Raw genomic sequence first — 18,654 nt, forward strand, 5'->3', positions numbered from 1 at the left:
TTCGGAAAGGCTAAGTAACATGTCTAGGGATACTTACCTCATAAGGTGCTGAGTGAGGATTTGAATTCAGATCTGCAATGCCAAAGCCCACACACATTTTCCATTTCTGTGTGCTTCCTGTCTGCTCCTAATTCTATGTACTCTTTCCCTTATTTTATCTGTGAGGTGTGGGAATGACCCCATAGACGTGGGTTATATGGGTCTAGAGAAACTTCAGTTCTCTGAGGAGCTCATGTAACCATTTATAAGAAAATACCAATTTTAGAATTAGTACTAAATATTATTTTCCAGCCAGGCACGGTGGCTCATGCCTGTAATCCCAGCACTTTGGGAGGCCGAGGCAGGCAGATTGCCTGAGCTCAGGAGTTCATGACCAGACTGGGCAACATGGTGAAACCCCGTCTCTACTAAAATACAAAAAATTAGCCAGGCATAGTGGCGTGCACCTGTAGTCCCAGCTACTCAGGAGGCTGAGGCAGGAGAATTGCTTAAACCTGGGAGGCGAAGGTTGCAGTGAGCCGAGATCATGTCACTGCACTCCAGCTTGGGAGACAGAGTGATACTCCATCTCTGTGTGTGTGTGTGTGTGTGTGTGTGTGTGTATGTATACATATATATTATACATACACAATATATATTATATATTATACATACACAATATATATTATATATTATACATACACAATATATATTATATATTATACATACACAATATATATTATATATTATACATACACAATATATATTATATATTATACATACACAATATATATTATATATTATACATATACAATATATATTATATATTATACATATACAATATATATTATATATTATACATATATAATATATATTATATATTATATATAATACATATATAATATATGTATAATATAATATATATTATACATATATAATATATATTATACATAATGCATATATAATATATGTATGATATAATATATATTATACATAATGCATATATAATATATATGTATTATATATAACATATATATATAATATATGTTATATATATTATTTTCCAATGTACAAATGTGGGGAAAGGACTTCTTCTACCCAATTCAGTTATTCACTGGACAGCTTACGGGGAGGGGTTGCAGGGCCATAGCTACATTCCAGGGGAGTACACAGGTCTCAGTCCTATTCTTTTTTTTTTTTTTTTCTAACACGGAGTCTCTCTCTTTCACCCAGGCTGGAGTGCAATGGTGCTATCTTGGCTCACTGAAACCTCCACCTCTGGGTTCAAGCAACTCTCCTGTCCCAGCTTCCCAGGTAGCTTGGTTTACAGGTGTGCACCTCCACACCTGGCTAATTTCTTGTATTTTTAGCAGAGACGGGGTTTCACCATGTTGGTCAGGCTGGTCTCAAACTCCTGACTTCAGGTGATCCACCCTCCTTGGTCTCCCAAAGCGCTGGGATTACAAGCATGAACCACCACACCTGGTCCACAGCCGTGTTCTTTATGCCAGTGGGTAACTGAGAAAAATTACATGAGCTTCAGCGTACGGGTTGATTTTGCTCTTGAGAGCAATTAAAAACTTTATACGTCTTAGCTCCTTCCTCTGTCTTCTTCCTCTTTTTCTACTCTCACTTAAACTTTGACCCAGTCAGGGATGGTCTGATTCTTCCCAAACCCACCCCTTTTTGGGGAAGTAGAAAGGGAGAGAAGAATCTACAGTTGCTGCCATTCACTGAGTCCTTCCTGTGTGCCACTCACTACCCCTTGATTGAGGACTCTTAGTGTGTCAGTGGTAGAGCTGTAGTTTGAACGCAATCCTGACACCAAAATGTGCCCTTGCTTAAGCTCCTGAGCTGCCCCAATTTCTTTTCCTTCTTTTTTTTTTTTTTTTTTTTTTTGACACAGAGTCTCGCTCTGTCACCAGGCTGGAGTGCAGTGGTGCAATCTCGGCTCACTGCAACCTCCGCCTCCCGGGTTCGAGTGATTCTCCTGCCTCAGCCTACCGAGTACCTGGGAGTACAGGCGCCTGCCACCACGCCTGGCTAATTCTTGTATTTTTAGTAGAGACGGGGTTTCACCATGTTGGCCAGGATGGTTTTGATCTCTTGACCTCGTGATCCACCTGCCTTGGCCTCCCAAAGTGCTGGGATTACAGGCATGAGCCACCGCGCCTGGCTGCTCCAATTTCAATGACAATTTTTTTATATTGTTAATGAATCAGTTTTAACATAAAAGGGAAATTTTATTTTCTAAAAATAGATATGCTTTTGAAGCAGCATCATTGTCTGGGGTAAATACCCGATGTTCGTTGTCTCACGCCAAAGGAATCCAGGACACAGACACACAAGAAGTGAGTTTGAGAGTGGAGGTTTAGGCTGGGCACGGTGGCTCACGCCTGTAATCCCAGCACTTTGGGAGGCTGAGGCGGGCAGATCACGAGGTCAGGAGATTGAGACCATCCTGGCCAACATGGTGAAACCCCATCTCTACTAAAAATACAAAAATCAGCTGGGTAAGGAGGCATGCATCTGTAATCCCAGCTACCCAGGAGGCTGAGGCAGGAGAATCGCTTGAACCCAGGCGGGAGAGGTTGTAGTGAGCTGAGGTCACACCATTGCACTCCAGCCTGGCTACACAGTGAGGCTCCATCACAAAAAAAAAAAAGTGGAGGTTTAATAGGCGAAAGAAAGAGAAAAGAGAATAGCTCTCTCTCCTGCAGAGAGAGAGGGGAACCTGAGTGAGTGGTTTTGTGGTGAAATGCATGGTTTTGTTGCTGTTGTTGTTTGTTTTGTTTTGTTTTTTCAGACGGAGCCTCACTCTGTCGCCCAGGCTGGAGTGCAGTGGCGTGATCTCTGCTCACTGCAAGCTCCGACTCCCGGGTTCACGCCATTCTCCTGCCTCAGACTCCCGAGTAGCTGGGACTACAGGCGCCCGCCATCACGCCTGGCTAATTTTTTGAATTTTTTAGTAGAGACGGGTTTTCACCGTGTTAGCCAGGATGGTCTGGATCTCCTGACCTCGTGATCCGCCTGCCTCGGCCTCCCAGAGTGCTGGGAGTACAAGCGTGAGCCACCGCGCCCAGCCAATGCATGGGGTTTTAGAGATGAACTTGAGGCCGGGCGCGGTGGCTCACGCTTGTAATCCCAGCACTTTGGGAGGCCGAGGCGGGCGAATCACAAGGTCAGGAGATCGAGACCACGGTGAAACCCCGTCTCTACTAAAAATACAAAAAATTAGCCGGGCACGGTGGCGGGCGCCTGTAGTCCCAGCTACTGGGTGAGGCTGAGCCAGGAGAATGGCGTGAACCCGGGAGGCGGAGCTTGCAGTGAGCCGAGATTGCGCCACTGCACTCCAGCCTGGGCGACAGAGCGAGACTCTGTCTCAAAAAAAAAAAAAAAAAAAAATAGAGATGAACTTGAGAAGGTGGTGTCTGATATACATAGGGCCGGAGAGATTGGTCAGAACAGGTATGACTTTGCATAGCGCACGAAGGAGCCGGCCATTCCACCCTTATGTTTTATTATGCTCTATCTGGCCGGCGCTATGTTGTCTGTTCCTACTGTACACATGGTTGAAAAAGAAAAGGGAAGATGGATCCGCCATGTTGAATATGCCTGGCCCCCAGGTGGCTTTTTTCTATGGGCACAGCTACTGGCATTTACCAATGCAAGCTTTTAGCTTATCTATACTTGCAGCTTGATTTTTCAGGCTGCTTTTTATTAGAAAAGAAATGATTTAGGTACTGCTTTTTATAAAAAGGAAACTTTACCTAGGACTTTCTTACCCTTACTTATCACTCTCACAACAGAAACATTCACAGCAAACTTGCCATGGCTGTGAGCACCTAGTTTAACCTGAGGAGATCCTTATTCAAAGAGCTTGTGAAATTAGAAAGATTAGAGTCAAAGTAAGCTATTCTTAGAGAAGTTTTTGTGGGAAAGGACCCCCTTGTACAAAATTATTCATTGTTCTGTATTTATGATAGCCCCAAACTGAAAACAACCCAAACATCCATCAATAGGAGAATAGATAAATAAATTCTAGTTTTTTGCTTTTTTCTTGTCGTTGTCCAGGCTGGAATGTGGTGGCACGATCTCGGCTCACTGCAACCTCTGCTTCCTGGGTTCAAGCGATTCTCCTGCCTCAGCCTCCCGAGTAGCTGGGATTACAGGCATGAGCCACCACGCCCGGGTAATTTTTGTATTTTTAGTAGAGACAGGGTTTCACTGTGTTGGCTAGGCTGGTCTTGAACTCCTGACCTCAGGTGATCCGCCCACCTCAGCCTCCCAATGTGTTGGGATTACAGGCATCAGCCACCGTGCCCGGCCAATACACTCTAGTATTTTATACAGTAGAATACTACTAAGCAATGAAATGTTACAAACTACTTATACTACAAGCAACAGCATGAGTAACTTACAGAGGCATTGTGTGGAATGAAAGGAGTAGCACATACTGTATGATTCCATTTATGTGAAGTTCTTCAACAGGCTAATTTATGGTTTAAAAAAATCAGGATAGCAATTGCCTTTGAGGATGTGGCGGAGATGGAATTTGACTGAGAAGGGGCACAGGATACTTTCTAAGGAGAGGGCAATGTTTTCTGTCTTGATAGGTGTTTGAGGTAGAAGCATTTTTCAGCTCATCAAAGAGTACAGTTAAGATCTCTGCTTTCACTGTAGGTGAATTTTTCCTAAGAAAGAATAATAAACCAATATTGAATTCTAGTTAATTATATGGACATAGAAATGTACTAACGTCTGCAACTTATATTGAATGTGCAAGAAAATAAGTAAAATAGATTGATAAATGAATAAAGGGATGGATTTTCTCTATGTTTGAAAATGTTCATAATAAAATGTTAGGGTAATGGCCAGATGCGGTGGCTCATGCTTGTGATCCCAGCATTTTGGGAGACTGAGGCAGGCAGATCACTTTTTTTTTTTTTTTGAGACGGAGTCTCGCTCTGTCGCCCAGGCTGGAGTGCAATGATGCCATCTCAGCTCACTGCAAGCTCCGTCTCCCGGGTTCACGCCATTCTCCTGCCTCAGCCTCCCGAGTAGCTGGGACTACAGGCGCCCGCCACCGTGCCCGGCTAATTTTTTGTTTTTTTAGTAGAGATAGGGTTTCACCTTGTTAGCCAGGATGGTCTCGATCTCCTGACCTCGTGATCCACCCGCCTCGGCCTCCCAAAGTGCTGGGATTATAGGCGTGAGCCACCGCGCCTGGCCGGCAGGCAGATCACTTTAGCCCAGGAGTTTGAGACCAGCCTGGGCAACATGGCAAAACTGTCTCTAAAAAAAAAAAAAAATTAGCCAGGCATGGTGGCACACACCTGTGGTCCCAGTTACTCAGGAGGCTGAGGTGGGAGGATCACCTGAGCCCAGAAGGTTAAGGATGCCATCAGCCATGATCAGGCCACTGCACTCCAGCCTGGGTGACAGAGTGAGACCCTGTCTCAAAAAAAGAGTTTTAATGTTAGGATAACATGAGTTCCCATGCCAACTCCATTCACATGAGTTCCCAAGCCAACTCCATTCACATACTGCAATCACACTCACATAGCTCCCATTTTGTTTCTCTCCACCCAGTGATTCTAGTTCTCTTCCCCACTTCCTGTCTGCCCTCTCATGCTGTCTTTAATTCAGACTTTGCATCTTCATCCTGATGCAGGGGGTCGTGTATGTGTGCATGAGGAGCCGGGGTAGATCATCTAACTTGGTTTGGGAATGCACACAGAGCAGTCTCAGAGGCTTCTGGGCCCCTGCTTTTCAGAGTGTGTGGAGGGGAAAGGGAGAAAGGAAGTTGCTTTTCAAAGCAGCTAGGAGGATGAATGACAGGACCATACCGTTTCTTATCTTAAAAAATTGAAATCCGTTTCTTATCTTAAAACATCACTTTAAACATGCTCTTCATACCATAATCTCTCCCAGTTGCTCATAGGATAAAGAACAAATGCCTCATCTTGGCATACAATCTTTCCATAGCTTTTCCCCTTTGTACCCTGGAAGCATAACTCCTTTTTTCTGTCTCCTCAATTACTCATATTGATAGGGAAAGGGGGCAGGGAAGTGCTGGGAAGAGAAGGGCGGGTCCCTGGCAAGGGCTCCACCCCCAGGCCTGTGCCCACGGACCTAGGTGAGGACAGGCGCTCCTGCTTTGGCGCCCAAATGTTGCATTTCCCAAGACCACCCTGGCCTGCCACACCGTCATCCTGTGCGTATAAAAATCCCAGAGTCCCTTGCAGGCAGACACACAAGCGGCTGGACATCGAGAGGAACACATCGGCGGAAGAAGATACAAGCAGCTGGACGTCGAGAAGACGTTGAAGGGAGAATGCTGGCGGAAGAGCACACAACAGACACTGGCACGCCAGTAGGCCATCCACCAGAGGAACTACGCGGAGTTTGGCGTGGAGGGTTGGAGAAGAGTTGGCGGTCTGTCTCCGGGGAAAAACCATCTCCCTTCTGGCTACCCCATCTGCTGAGAGCTTCTTCCACTCAATAAAACCTTGCGCTCATTCTCCAAGACCACGTGTGATCCAATTCCTCCGGTACACCAAGGCAAGAACCCCAAGGCAAGAACCTTGGAATACAGAAATCCCTCTGTCCTTGCAGTAAGGCTGGGGTCTCACTGAGCTAATACAAGCCGCCTACGGACAGCTAAACTAAAAGAGCACCCTGTAACACACACCCACTGGGGCTTCAGGAGCTGTAAACATTCATCACTAGACACTGCAGCGGGATTGGAACCCCACAGCCCGCCCATCTCTATGCTCCCCTAGAGGTCTGAGCAGCGGGCACTGAAGAAGCGAGCCACACCCCCATCGCACGCCCTGCGAGGGAACAAGAGAACTTTTCCCCTTTCCATACTCCCTGATCCCATCCTCTCATTTGCAAGGCGTTTTACATCCTCCCCTCCACCTCCACCCCAGCCCAACTACCTGGCTTCATTTTACTTATCCTTTTTTTTTTCTTTTTGAGGCAGAGTCTCACTCTGTCTGCCAGGCTGGGGTGTAGTGGCGCGATCTCGGCTCGATGCAACCTCCGTCTCCCGGGCTCAAGTGATTCTCCTGCCTCAGCCTCCCGAATAGCTGGGACTACAGGTGTGTGCCACCACGCCCCGCTAATTTTTGTATTTTTTTTTTTTTTTTTTTTTTTTGAGACGGAGTCTCGCTCTGTCGCCCAGGCTGGAGTGCAGTGGCGCAATCTCGGCTCACTGCAAGCTCCGCCTCCCGGGTTCACGCCATTCTCCTGCCTTAGCCTCTCCGACTAGCTGGGACTACAGGCGCCCACCACCACGCTGGGCTAATTTTTTTTGTATTTTTAGTAGAGACGGGGTTTCACCGTGGTCTCGATCTCCTGACCTCGTGATCCGCCCACCTCGGCCTCCCAAAGTGCTGGGATTACAAGCGTGAGCCAATTTTTGTATTTTTAATAGAGACGGGGATTCACCCATGTTGGTCAGGCTGGTCTCGAGCTCCTTACCTCAGGTGATCCGCCTGCCTCAGCCTCCCAAAGTGTTGGGATTACAGGCGTTAGCCACCGCGCCTGGCCGTACTTATCCTTTAAGACCTGGTTCATGTGCTCTCTCCTCCATGAAAACTTCCTCCCTGGATGATTCCAGTCCATATACTCTTTCCTGGAAATACTGGAGAGAACGTAACCTCTGCACCATTCATGTTGACACTTATACCGTCTTTTGGCATTTAATTCCAAGTTGCCTTCTTGGCTCTGAACAGCAGAAATGAGAAGAACCTTTGAAGAGAAGGGCAGAGTTCCAGTTGAACATAGTTTAGAGCTCTAGGCCAGGAGTCCAAACACCTGGGTTCTCTTTAGGGCTTGGCCATGAATAGCCAGGGGCTTTGAGCAAGTTTTTATCTGGTTTGGGTCACCATTTTCTCATCTATGAAAAGCGGGGCATTACCTAGATAATTGCACCAGCCCCTCCACCTGATAGTCTCTGGTTCTGTTTTGTTTGCTTTACAGAATGAAGAGTAGTTTTACAGAAAAAAGAGGACAATATTGGGATCACCTTTGATCTGTCCATTTGGAAATAATATTTTCTATTGAGTTATAGAAAGGTGGGAAGCTTTCATTCAGAACAAGTAAGTATATGAGAAATAACATCTGCCTGGTTATACAGTCTGCTACCAAATACTGGTGATGTTAAATGGAAAATCAGTTCATGGCTTCCTCTGACCAGTCATGTGTGGAATTACCAACAAATATTCTTCTGTTGTTTTAGGAATTCAGTTACAAACATGGTAACTTGTGATAAAAGGCAGAACCACAGATAGGATAGGACTTACACAAAGAGTGACCAGGTGTATGTTTTAAACTGTTAGTTCTCATCACCTGTTCAGCCAGACAGCAGAGAGCTACACGTCAAGCTCATTGTGAAGAAACATGGTGTAGATCTAAGTGGCAACAAAAATGTAGCTCTTTCCACTTTAACGACTGGGTGTAGACCTGAGCTATCTAGTATATTAATAGTAGCCACTAGCCCTCTGTAGCTATTTAAAGATGAATTTAAATAAAATAAAATAAAATGTAAACTTCAGTTGCAAAGTCACTGTAGCCAGATTTCAAGTACTCAGTAGTCACATGTGTCTAATGACTACCATATTGTATAATGCAGATATAGAACATGTTCATTATCACAGAAAGTTCTATTGAAAAGCATTGGTCTAGATAAAGAGATATTCTGAAAAGAATGAATAATGAATAAATGAGCAGCATTTTTTCCACCTAATTACTTGATAAGGAAGGAGTATGATGGTCTACATACAAGGAGATATAACAGTAAAATAATATCTTACTGTTTATATATATATATTTATTTTTAATTTTTTTTGTGAGACGGAGTCTTGCTGTGTAGCCCAGGCTGGAGTGCAGTGGTATGATCTTGGCTCACTGCAACCTCCACCTCCTGGGTTCAAGCGATGCTTCTGCCTCAGCCTCCTGAGTAGCTGGGACCACAGGCGTGTGCCACCATGCCCAGCTAATTTTTTGTATTTTTAGTAGAGATGAGGTTTCACCATATTAGCCAGGATGGTCTCCATCTCCTGACCTCGTGATCCACCCGCCTCAGCCTCCCAAAGTGCTGGATTACAGGCGTGAGCCACCGCACCTAGCCACTTTTCCAATTTTAAGACATTTTTGTGTATGAGAGTTATGTGACTTATTCAATATCATGAGTCTTTTAAATAACGTGTCTTCATTTTACAGGTGAAGAAAGGTAGTCTTAGGAAGGCTAGGCTGTGAACTTGTGTGTGTGGGTCTCTAAGCCTTTCTGAGGCTGTATTGCTTTTTTTTTTTTTTTTCCGAGACTGAGTTTTGCTCCTGTTGCCCAGGCTGGAGTGCAATGGCGCGATCTGGGCTCACCGCAACCTCTGCCTCCCAGGTTGAAGTGATTCACCTGCCTCAGCCTCCCAAGTAGCTGGGATTACAGGCGTGCGCCACCACGCCTCGCTAATTTTGTATTTTTAGTAGAGACAGAGTTTCTCCATGTTGGTCAGGCTAGTCTTGAACTCCCGACCTCAGATAATCCGCCCACCTCAGCCTTCCAAAGTGCTGGGATTACAGGCGTGAGCCACCGTGCCCGGCTAAGGCTGTATTTCTTTAGCTCTAAACTGAAGATCACAACGGGACACAGACTTAGAGGTTACTTCCATAGGGATGATGTGGAAGCTAGAGAACAGATGAGACCCCAGAAGGAGAGAGATGGGACTCTCTTTCAGGACATGTAGACAGGGAATATTCCGGCTGAGGTCAGCAGTAGAGCTCTGCAATGGTGAGAAACGACAGCTGGGGTGGGGTCCTGGTGCTTGGAGTGATTGATGGTGCATTTCAGGCCAGAGAGGTTCTGGGGTCTTTGAGAGGAGTGCATTCCCTCTCTGTTCAGTCAACACAGGTTTGAAAGACAGGAGCAGCCAGGTGCGGTGGCTCACGCCTGTAATCCTACACTTTGGGAGGCTGAGACGGGCAGATTACCTGAGGTCGGGAGTTCGAGACCAGCCTGACCAACATAGAGAACTCTCATCTCTACTAAAAATATAAGGCTGGGCGCAGTGGCTCATGCCTGTAATCCCAGCACTTTGGGAGGCCAAGGCGGGTGGATCACGAGGTCAGGAGTTCAAGACCAGCCTGGCCAAGATGGTGAAACTCCATCTCTACTAAAAATATAAAAAATTAGCCGGGCGCAGTGGCAGGCGCCTGTAGTCCCAGCTACTCAGGAGGCTGAGGAAGGAGAATCATTTGAACCCGGAAGGTGGAGGTTGCAGTGAGCCGAGATCGTGCCACTGCACTCCAGCCTGGGTGACAGAGTGAAATTCCGTCTCAAAAAATAAATAAATAAAATAAAAATACAAAATTAGCTGGGTGCGGTGGCACATGCCTGTAATCCCAGCTACTTGGGAGGCTGAGGCAGGAGAATCACTTGAACCTGGGAGGCAGAGGTTGTGGTGAGCTGAGATTGCGTCATTGCACTCCAGCCTGGGCAGCAAGAGCAAAACTTCATCTAAAACAAAAAAAAAAACAAACAAAAAAAACCAGGAGCGGCCTAGCCCAGGAAGAAATCTAGTGCAGATGGTGTCTGAGAGTTAAAAACCAGGAAGACATTTCTCCGAGCTGTCACAAACATAGCGTAGGTACAGTGCCTGGGTACGGTGTGGTCTGCATTTCAGAATTAGATCTTGCAAAGTCAGACACAAAAAGGACACAGCTACCCTCAACACCAGGCGAGAGAGCTTACATTGGATAAAAACCAATGTTTTGATGTGCTACTCTTCAGAAAAGACCTAAGTGTGTGGGAGATACAATGTGCTCTTCCTTTGTCCGGTGACACCTGAATAAAGGCTAACATATATTGAACGAACATATATTGAGCTACTATAAAAATAGTAGCTAACATATATTGAGTTATTACTTCGTATGAGATACTATACATGAATTATTGTAACAACTTCCTAAGTTAAATACTGTTCTTGACACCATTGTACGGATGAGGAATCCCCAGTGTGCTGGAGCTGGTTCTTACTGTGATGTGAAACCTGATTATTGAATTTTCAGTATTTTTGTTAGCGAGTTAACATAAGCTGTTAGCTTGAAATAGGCCATGGTAGGAATATTTATACCACGGGGATTGGTGAATGCTACAGATTAGGGCCTTTACTCCCAGAGGGCCAGTTTCTGAAACCATTTAGCAGCACATCCTTTTTTTTTTTTTTTTTGAGACGGAGTGTTTTGCTCTCATTGTCCAGGCTGGAGTGCAATGCCACCATCTCGGCTCACTGCAACCTCCACCTCCCAGGTTCAAGCGATTCTCCTGCCTCAGCCTCCTGAGTAGCTGAGACTATAGGCATGCACCACCACACCAGGCTAATTTTGCACTTTTAGTAGAGACAGGGTTTCTCCATGTTGGTCAGGCTGGTCTCAAACTCCCGACCTCTGGTGATCCACCTGCCTCGGCCTCCCAAAGTGCTGGGAATACAGGTGTGAGCCACTGCGCCCGGCCAGCAGCACATAATTGAAATAGACTCAAAGAGGCTTAGTGACTTGCCAAGGTCACACAGATGGTAGCAAGTGGCAGATCCTAGGCCAGTGCCATTATTCTAAAGCCAACGGTCTTACCACTACGACCTCACTGGGGACTGTTTTATATCAGAGGGACAAGATAACTCACCTTACTTCTTCACCAAAGCAAAACCATCTTGCTCATCAATAACTCTGGGGTTAGAAATGCTTTGCAGAGGCCGGGCACGGTGGCTCATGCCTATAATCCCAGCATTTTGGGAGGCCGAGGCAGGTGGATCACAAGGTCAGGAGTTCGAGACCAGTCTGACCAAAATGGTGAAACTCGTCTCTGAAAATAATACAAAAATAAGCTGGGCATGGTGGTGCGTGCCTGTAATCCCAGCTACTCAGGAGGCTGAGGCAGGAGAATTGCTTGAACCCAGGAGGTGGAGCTTGCAGTGAGCCGAGATCGCGTCACTGCACTCCAGCCTGGGTGACAGAGCAAGACTCCATCTCAGAAAAAAGAAATGCTTTGCAGAGCATTTCTTGTAGGTCTGGAATTCAGGCATTTGGCATCTCCATAACTCAGGAGATGCCCATAGGAAAAAAATGCATGGCCCTAATGCTCTGGAGACAGATGCTGATATGCACATTTTATATAAGCAAATAAATATGTATATTTCTCTCCATCTCCTCAGTGAATTTCATAAAGGACAATAGCCGAGCCCTTATTCAAAGAATGGGAATGACTGTTATAAAGCAAATTACAGATGACCTATTTGTATGGAATGTTCTGTATTGCGAAGAAGTAAACATCATTTGCTGCGAGAAGGTGGAACAGGATGCTACTAGAGGGATCATTCACATGATTTTGAAAAAGGGTTCAGAGGCCTGTAACCTCTTTCTCAAATCCCTTGAGGAGTGGAACTATCCTCTATTTCAGGACTTGAATGGACAAAGTAAGTATCAGTTAGTTTTGCATCTATTTCTGCAAGTAGAATAGACCATAACAAAGATCCATCATCCCCATGGCAGAGCCTCTGCTTTTCCTTCTCTTCATATCACCTGGCAGTGGCCTCTGATTCCTGCTAAGGAAAAGCTTAGATGATTTCAGGAAAAACTCATAGTAGATCAATTGATGGTGAAGCCAAACAAATAACCCCAGGGCCAGGGAATAAATGATTGAGTATAGTCTCACTGCAAGATAAAACTGGACAATAAGTGCACTAGTTAAGCTGCCAATGCAGCGATGGTTCTCAGCATTCCCTGGTTGGATGAGATCTACCTATGAGAGAGAGGCCCAGCTGACTACCTACTCCATGTCCAGGCCTCCTGGTAAAGACAGCCTGACTGACAGAGGACCATGATTCTATGTTTCATAAAATATTGTTTTTTTTAATTAGTAAATAAGGTCATGACAGATTTTACTCAGAGTGAAGGCCTAATATGCTGACAGTTATCCCTAACCATCTTTCTCTGCCAAATTCTTTACTTTCCCTAACCCAAACACAAGCTCCTCCCTTTTCCAACCAGCTGCTATAAGATTTGGTTGTGGAAAGGAGGAAACAGAAAGCAAAAAGGGGAGTGGGGTAAAGGATGCCGGGGAAAGGAGGAGCAGACAGAACCCTTTGTGCCAGCTCAGAACTGGGAAAGAATCTTACATTCACCAATGGCAGATTCTCAGCCTCACCCCCCCGTTCATCCTCCTGAACTCTAGGTTTTGAGGAGACACAGAATTGGGTCCTCTTTAACATCACCTCTTCTCTAATAGGTCTTTTTCATCAGATATCAGAAGGAGACTTGGACGATTTGGCTCAGGATTTAAAGGACTTGTACCATACCCCATCTTTTCTGAACTTCTATCCCCTTGGTGAAGATATTGACATTATTTTTAACTTGAAAAGCACCTTCACAGAACCTGTCCTGTGGAGGAAGGACCAACACCATCACCGCGTGGAGCAGCTGACCCTGAATGGCCTCCTGCCGGCTCTTCAGAGCCCCTGCATCATTGAAGGGGAATCTGGCAAAGGGAAGTCCACTCTGCTGCAGCGAATTGCCATGCTCTGGGGCTCTGGAAAATGCAAGGCTCTGACCAAGTTCAAATTCGTCTTCTTCCTCCGTCTCAGCAGGGCCCAGGGTGGACTTTTTGAAACCCTCTGTGATCAACTCCTGGATATACCTGGCACAATCAGGAAGCAGACATTCATGGCCATGCTGCTGAAGCTACGGCAGAGGGTTCTTTTCCTTCTTGATGGCTACAATGAATTCAAGTCCCAGAACTGCCCAGAAATCGAAGCCCTGATAAAGGAAAACCACCGCTTCAAGAACATGGTCATCGTCACCACCACCACTGAATGCCTGAGGCACATACGGCAGTTTGGTGCCCTGACTGCTGAGGTGGGGGATATGACAGAAGACAGCGCCCAGGCTCTCATCCGAGAATTGCTGATCAAGGAGCTTGCTGAAGGCTTGTTGCTCCAAATTCAGAAATCCAGGTGCTTGAGGAATCTCATGAAGACCTCTCTCTTTGTGGTCATCACTTGTGCAATCCAGATGGGTGAAAGTGAGTTCCACTCTCACACACAAACAACGCTGTTCCATACCTTCTATGATCTGTTGATACAGAAAAACAAACACAAACATAAAGGTGTGGCTGCAAGTGACTTCATTCGGAGCCTGGACCACTGTGGAGACCTAGCTCTGGAGGGTGTGTTCTCCCATTAAGTTTGATTTTGAACTGGAGGATGTGTCCAGTGTGAATGAGGATGTCCTGCTGACAACTGGGCTCCTCTGTAAATATACAGCTCAAAGGTTCAAGCCAAAGTATAAATTCTTCCACAAGTCATTCCAGGAGTACACAGCAGGATGAAGACTCAGCAGTTTATTGACGTCTCGTGAGCCAGAGGAGGTGACCAAGGGGAACGGTTACTTGCAGAAAATGGTTTCCATTTCGGACATTACATCCACTTACAGCAGCCTGCTCCGGTACACCTGTGGGTCATCTGTGGAAGCCACCAGGGCTGTTATGAAGCATCTCGCAGCAGTGTATCAACACGGCTGCCTTCTCGGGCTTTCCGTCGCCAAGAGGCCTCTCTGGAGACAGGAATCTTTGCAAAGTGTGAAAAACACCACTGAGCAAGAAATTCTGAAAGCCATAAACATCAATTCCTTTGTAGAGTGTGGCATCCATTTATATCAAGAGAGTACATCCAAATCAGCCCTAAGCCAAGAATTTGAAGCTTTCTTTCAAGGTAAAAGCTTATATATCAACTCAGGGAACATCCCCGATTACTTATTTGACTTCTTTGAACACTTGCCCAATTGTGCAAGTGCTCTGGACTTCATTAAACTGGACTTTTACGGCGGAGCTATGGCTTCATGGGAAAAGGCTGCAGAAGACACAGGCGGAATCCACATGGAAGAGGCCCCAGAAACCTACATTCCCAGCAGGGCTGTATCTTTGTTCTTCAACTGGAAGCAGGAATTCAGGACTCTGGAGGTCACACTCCGGGATTTCAGCAAGTTGAATAAGCAAGATATCAAATATCTGGGGAAAATATTCAGCTCTGCCACAAGCCTCAGGCTGCAAATAAAGAGATGTGCCGGTGTGGCTGGAAGCCTCAGTTTGGTCCTCAGCACCTGTAAGAACATTTATTCTCTCATGGTGGAAGCCAGTCCCCTCACCATAGAAGATGAGTGGCACATCACATCTGTAACAAACCTGAAAACCTTGAGTATTCACGACCTACAGAATCAACGGCTGCCGGGTATTGTAAATATCAGTGGTTTGTGCTATGTTCACTTAAAAAAAAATAACAGTGTATAAATTTGGAAAAGGAGAGAGGAGACTCTATTTCTTCTAAAGGGTTACAGCCTGCAAGGTAGCCATCCCACAGGCTGGGAAACATGCCTCCAACCAAGAACAGAGACAGGCACCTCGAAGGAGGGTTGGGGTAGACGCTTTATGTTGAATGGGTTGGCTAAACATACATATTCAACAGATTACAGGAGGAGCTATGAATATTCATGAAGGTGTTCTTGACTCATGCATATTGAATAAACATGTATGTAACATACAACCCATGTTCACTTTGGGGTGGAGATTTAGCATTTAAATCAAGCTTATCCAGCCTGCAGCCCGCGGCTGCACGTGGCCCAAGACGGCTTTGAATGTGGCCCAGCACAAATTCATAAACTTTTAGAAAACATTATGAGGTTTTTTTTGCAAAATTTTTTTTTTTTTTTTTTAGCTCATCAGCTATCATTAGCATTAGTGTATTTTATGTGTAGCCCAAGACAATTCTTCTTCCAATGTGGCCCAGGGAAACCAAAAGATTGTACACCCCTTTAAATGATTTAAATGTATTACAATTAGGCCTATACTTGAGAAGTTCTTTTCAGAACACAAAGGTAAGCAGGTACGCAACCTCTGTAAACCAGCCAGAACCAGTCTGTGGTTGGTGGTCCTCTGATCAGGAGAAAGTTACTGAAATCACTCTCTTCTCCAATCAAAGCTGTAGTTATGGCAGATGGAACAGGGATTGTTAGCATTTGTGAGCTAGATGAGTTGCGAATTGTTTAATATTCACAACTATCAATATTGCTTATCTTGAAACCAATGCTTGTTTAGCTACCAAAGAAGAAAAATCTGTGGCAGTTACGACACACTTTATTCTTTTTAAAATTTTTTTTTATTTTTCGAGGTAGGGTCTTGCTCTGTCACCCAGGTGGGAGTGCAGTGGTGCGATCACAGCTCATTGCAGCCTCAACCTCCTGGGCTCAGTTGATCCTCATTGTTTGATTTTTTTTTGGAGAGATGAGGACTCACTATGTTGCCCAGGCTGGTCTTGAACTCCTGGGATCAAGCAATTCTACTGCCTCCACCTTCCAAACTATTGGGATTACAGGCGTGAGCCACCATGCCCAGCCTAGGACAGTTTATTCTTTAAGTGTAAAGCTGCATGACTTAGCCTTTGCCTGGCATGGTCTTATGTCCTCTTTATAACTTGGTAATTTATTGCCACAAAAAGTCTGTTCTGTTAGTCTTTTTTTTTTTTTGAGACGGAGTCTCGCTCTGTCGCCCAGGCTGGAGTGCAGTGGCGCAATCTCGGCTCACTGCAAGCTCCGCCTCCCGGGTTCACGCCATTCTCCTGCCTCAGCCTCTCCGAGTAGCTGGGACTACAGGCGCCCGCCACCACGCCCGGCTAATTTTTTTGTATTTTTAGTAGAGACGGGGTTTCACCGTGGTCTCGATCTCCTGACCTCGTGATCCACCCGCCTCGGCCTCCCAAAGTGCTGGGATTACAAGCGTGAGCCACCGTGCCCAGCCCTGTTAGTCTTATGATCTCTATGTTAACAGTAATGTTGACGAGTTGTGTTCAAACCATACAAGAGAGGGAGTATAATGATATGTGTTTGACCTCCCATCCTGTCATGGCCAGGAACTGAGTTTAAGGTTTTTTTCTGGGGTCCCCTTAGCCCAGAGGGGATGCATTCAGTTGGTGGGGGGCTTAGGATTTTTAGTTTACGGCTATAATCAAGCCTGCTGGAAATATTAGCCAGGAATACTGTGAAAATGTTAGATATCATATAGTTTTGCTTTATTTATTATTTATTTTTATAGATATGGGGGTACAAGTGCAGTTTTGTTATATCGATATATTTCGTGGTGGTGAAATCTGAGCTTTTAGTGTAACCACCGTTATCAATTAGTAACCACCGTTATCAGATTATTTCTCATCCCTTGCCTCCCTGTCACCCTCCCACCTTTCCAAGTCTCCAGGTCTATTCTGCTTTCTATCTCCATGTGTACACATTATTTAGCTCCCACTTGTAAGTGAGTATATATGGTATTTGATTTTCCGTTTCTGAGTTATTTCACTTAAGATAATGGCCTCCAGTTCCATCAATGTTGCTGCTAAAGACATGATTTCATTTTTATTAGTTTTGTTTTAAATTTTCGCCGGGCGTGGTGGCTCACGCCTGTAATCCTAGCACTCTGGGAGGCCGAGGTGGGCGGATCATGAGGTCAGGAGATCGAGACCATCCTGGCTAACATGGTGAAACTCCGTTTCTACTAAAAGTACAAAAAATGAGCTGGGCGTGGTGGCGGGCACCTGTAGTCCCAGCTACTCGGGAGGCTGAGGCAGGAGAATGGCCTGAACCCGGGAGGCAGAACTTTCAGTGAGCCGAGATTGCGCCACTGTACTCCAGCCTGGGCTACAGAGCAAGACTCCATCTCAAAAAAAAATAAAAATAAAAATAAAAATATAAATAAATAAATAAATTTTCTAGTAGTTTCTACCAGGTGTCAGGACTTGAAAGGAAGGTAGAAGGGCTGTGGAGAGAGGTCTATGTTGGGGGAAAGCTGTTAGATTGGGAGCCATAGGGAAGATTCCCAGAGCTGTAGTCTGATTGGAAAGATATATATACACATACATGCATATATACATATATGTATGTGTTTAAATATATTCAAACTATTTTTATTAAAAATATAAATATATTTAAAACATTTTTATTAAAAAATGTATTGGGAGGCTGAGGCAGGTGGATCACCTGAGGTCGGGAGTTTGAGACCAGCCTGACCAACATGGAGAAACCCCATCTCTACTAAAAATACAAAATTAGCCAGGCGTGGTGGCTCATGCCTGTATTCCCAGCTACTCGGGAGGCTGAGGCAGGAGAATCACTTGAACCTGGAAGGTGGAGGTTGCGGTGGGCCAAGATCATGCCATTGCACTCCAGCCTGGGCAACAAGAGTGAAACTCTGTCTCAAAAAAAAAAATTAAAAAAAAATATATATATACATGCAGGTTAAGCTTGTCTTCAGCAAATCCTTCTCCTGCAAGCACCCCCATCTCTACCCAATACCCAGTCCTTCCCTGCCAAGTGGCACCCTGCCCTACTTCAAGTCTTGGAGGAAATCCAACCTGTAAATTAATCACCTGCAGGAGCTAGGAGCTAATTGTGTTACAAGATTCTCATCTGGGAAATTGTAGAAGATACTCAGCTCCATTCCCACCCTAACTGTTGTTTACTTGGTTGGGGCCAGGCCAGGTGACTCACACCTGTAATTCCAACACTTTGGGAGGCCAAGGCAGGAGGATTACTTGAGATCAGCCTGGGCACAATAGGAAGACCCTGTCTCCAACAAAA

At 45.3% G+C, this 18,654-nt stretch overlaps 1 protein-coding gene across 1 annotated transcript in view; it reads left to right on the top strand.

The window, feature by feature from the left end:
• The first annotated feature begins 7,500 nt into the window (after window positions 1–7,500).
• NLRC4 (NLR family CARD domain containing 4) overlaps window positions 7,501–18,654 on the top strand; it is a 38,852-nt gene continuing 27,698 nt past the window's right edge. Inside the window, 4 exon segments of the mRNA XM_030799844.1 lie at window positions 7,501–8,087; window positions 12,195–12,455; window positions 13,268–14,217; window positions 14,219–15,263. Of these exon segments, the coding sequence (XP_030655704.1) occupies window position 8,087; window positions 12,195–12,455; window positions 13,268–14,217; window positions 14,219–15,263 (2,257 nt within the window). The 5' untranslated portion in view covers window positions 7,501–8,086.

The sequence above is a fragment of the Nomascus leucogenys genome, chromosome 19, assembly GCF_006542625.1.
Source record: "Nomascus leucogenys isolate Asia chromosome 19, Asia_NLE_v1, whole genome shotgun sequence".
NCBI lineage: Eukaryota > Metazoa > Chordata > Mammalia > Primates > Hylobatidae > Nomascus > Nomascus leucogenys.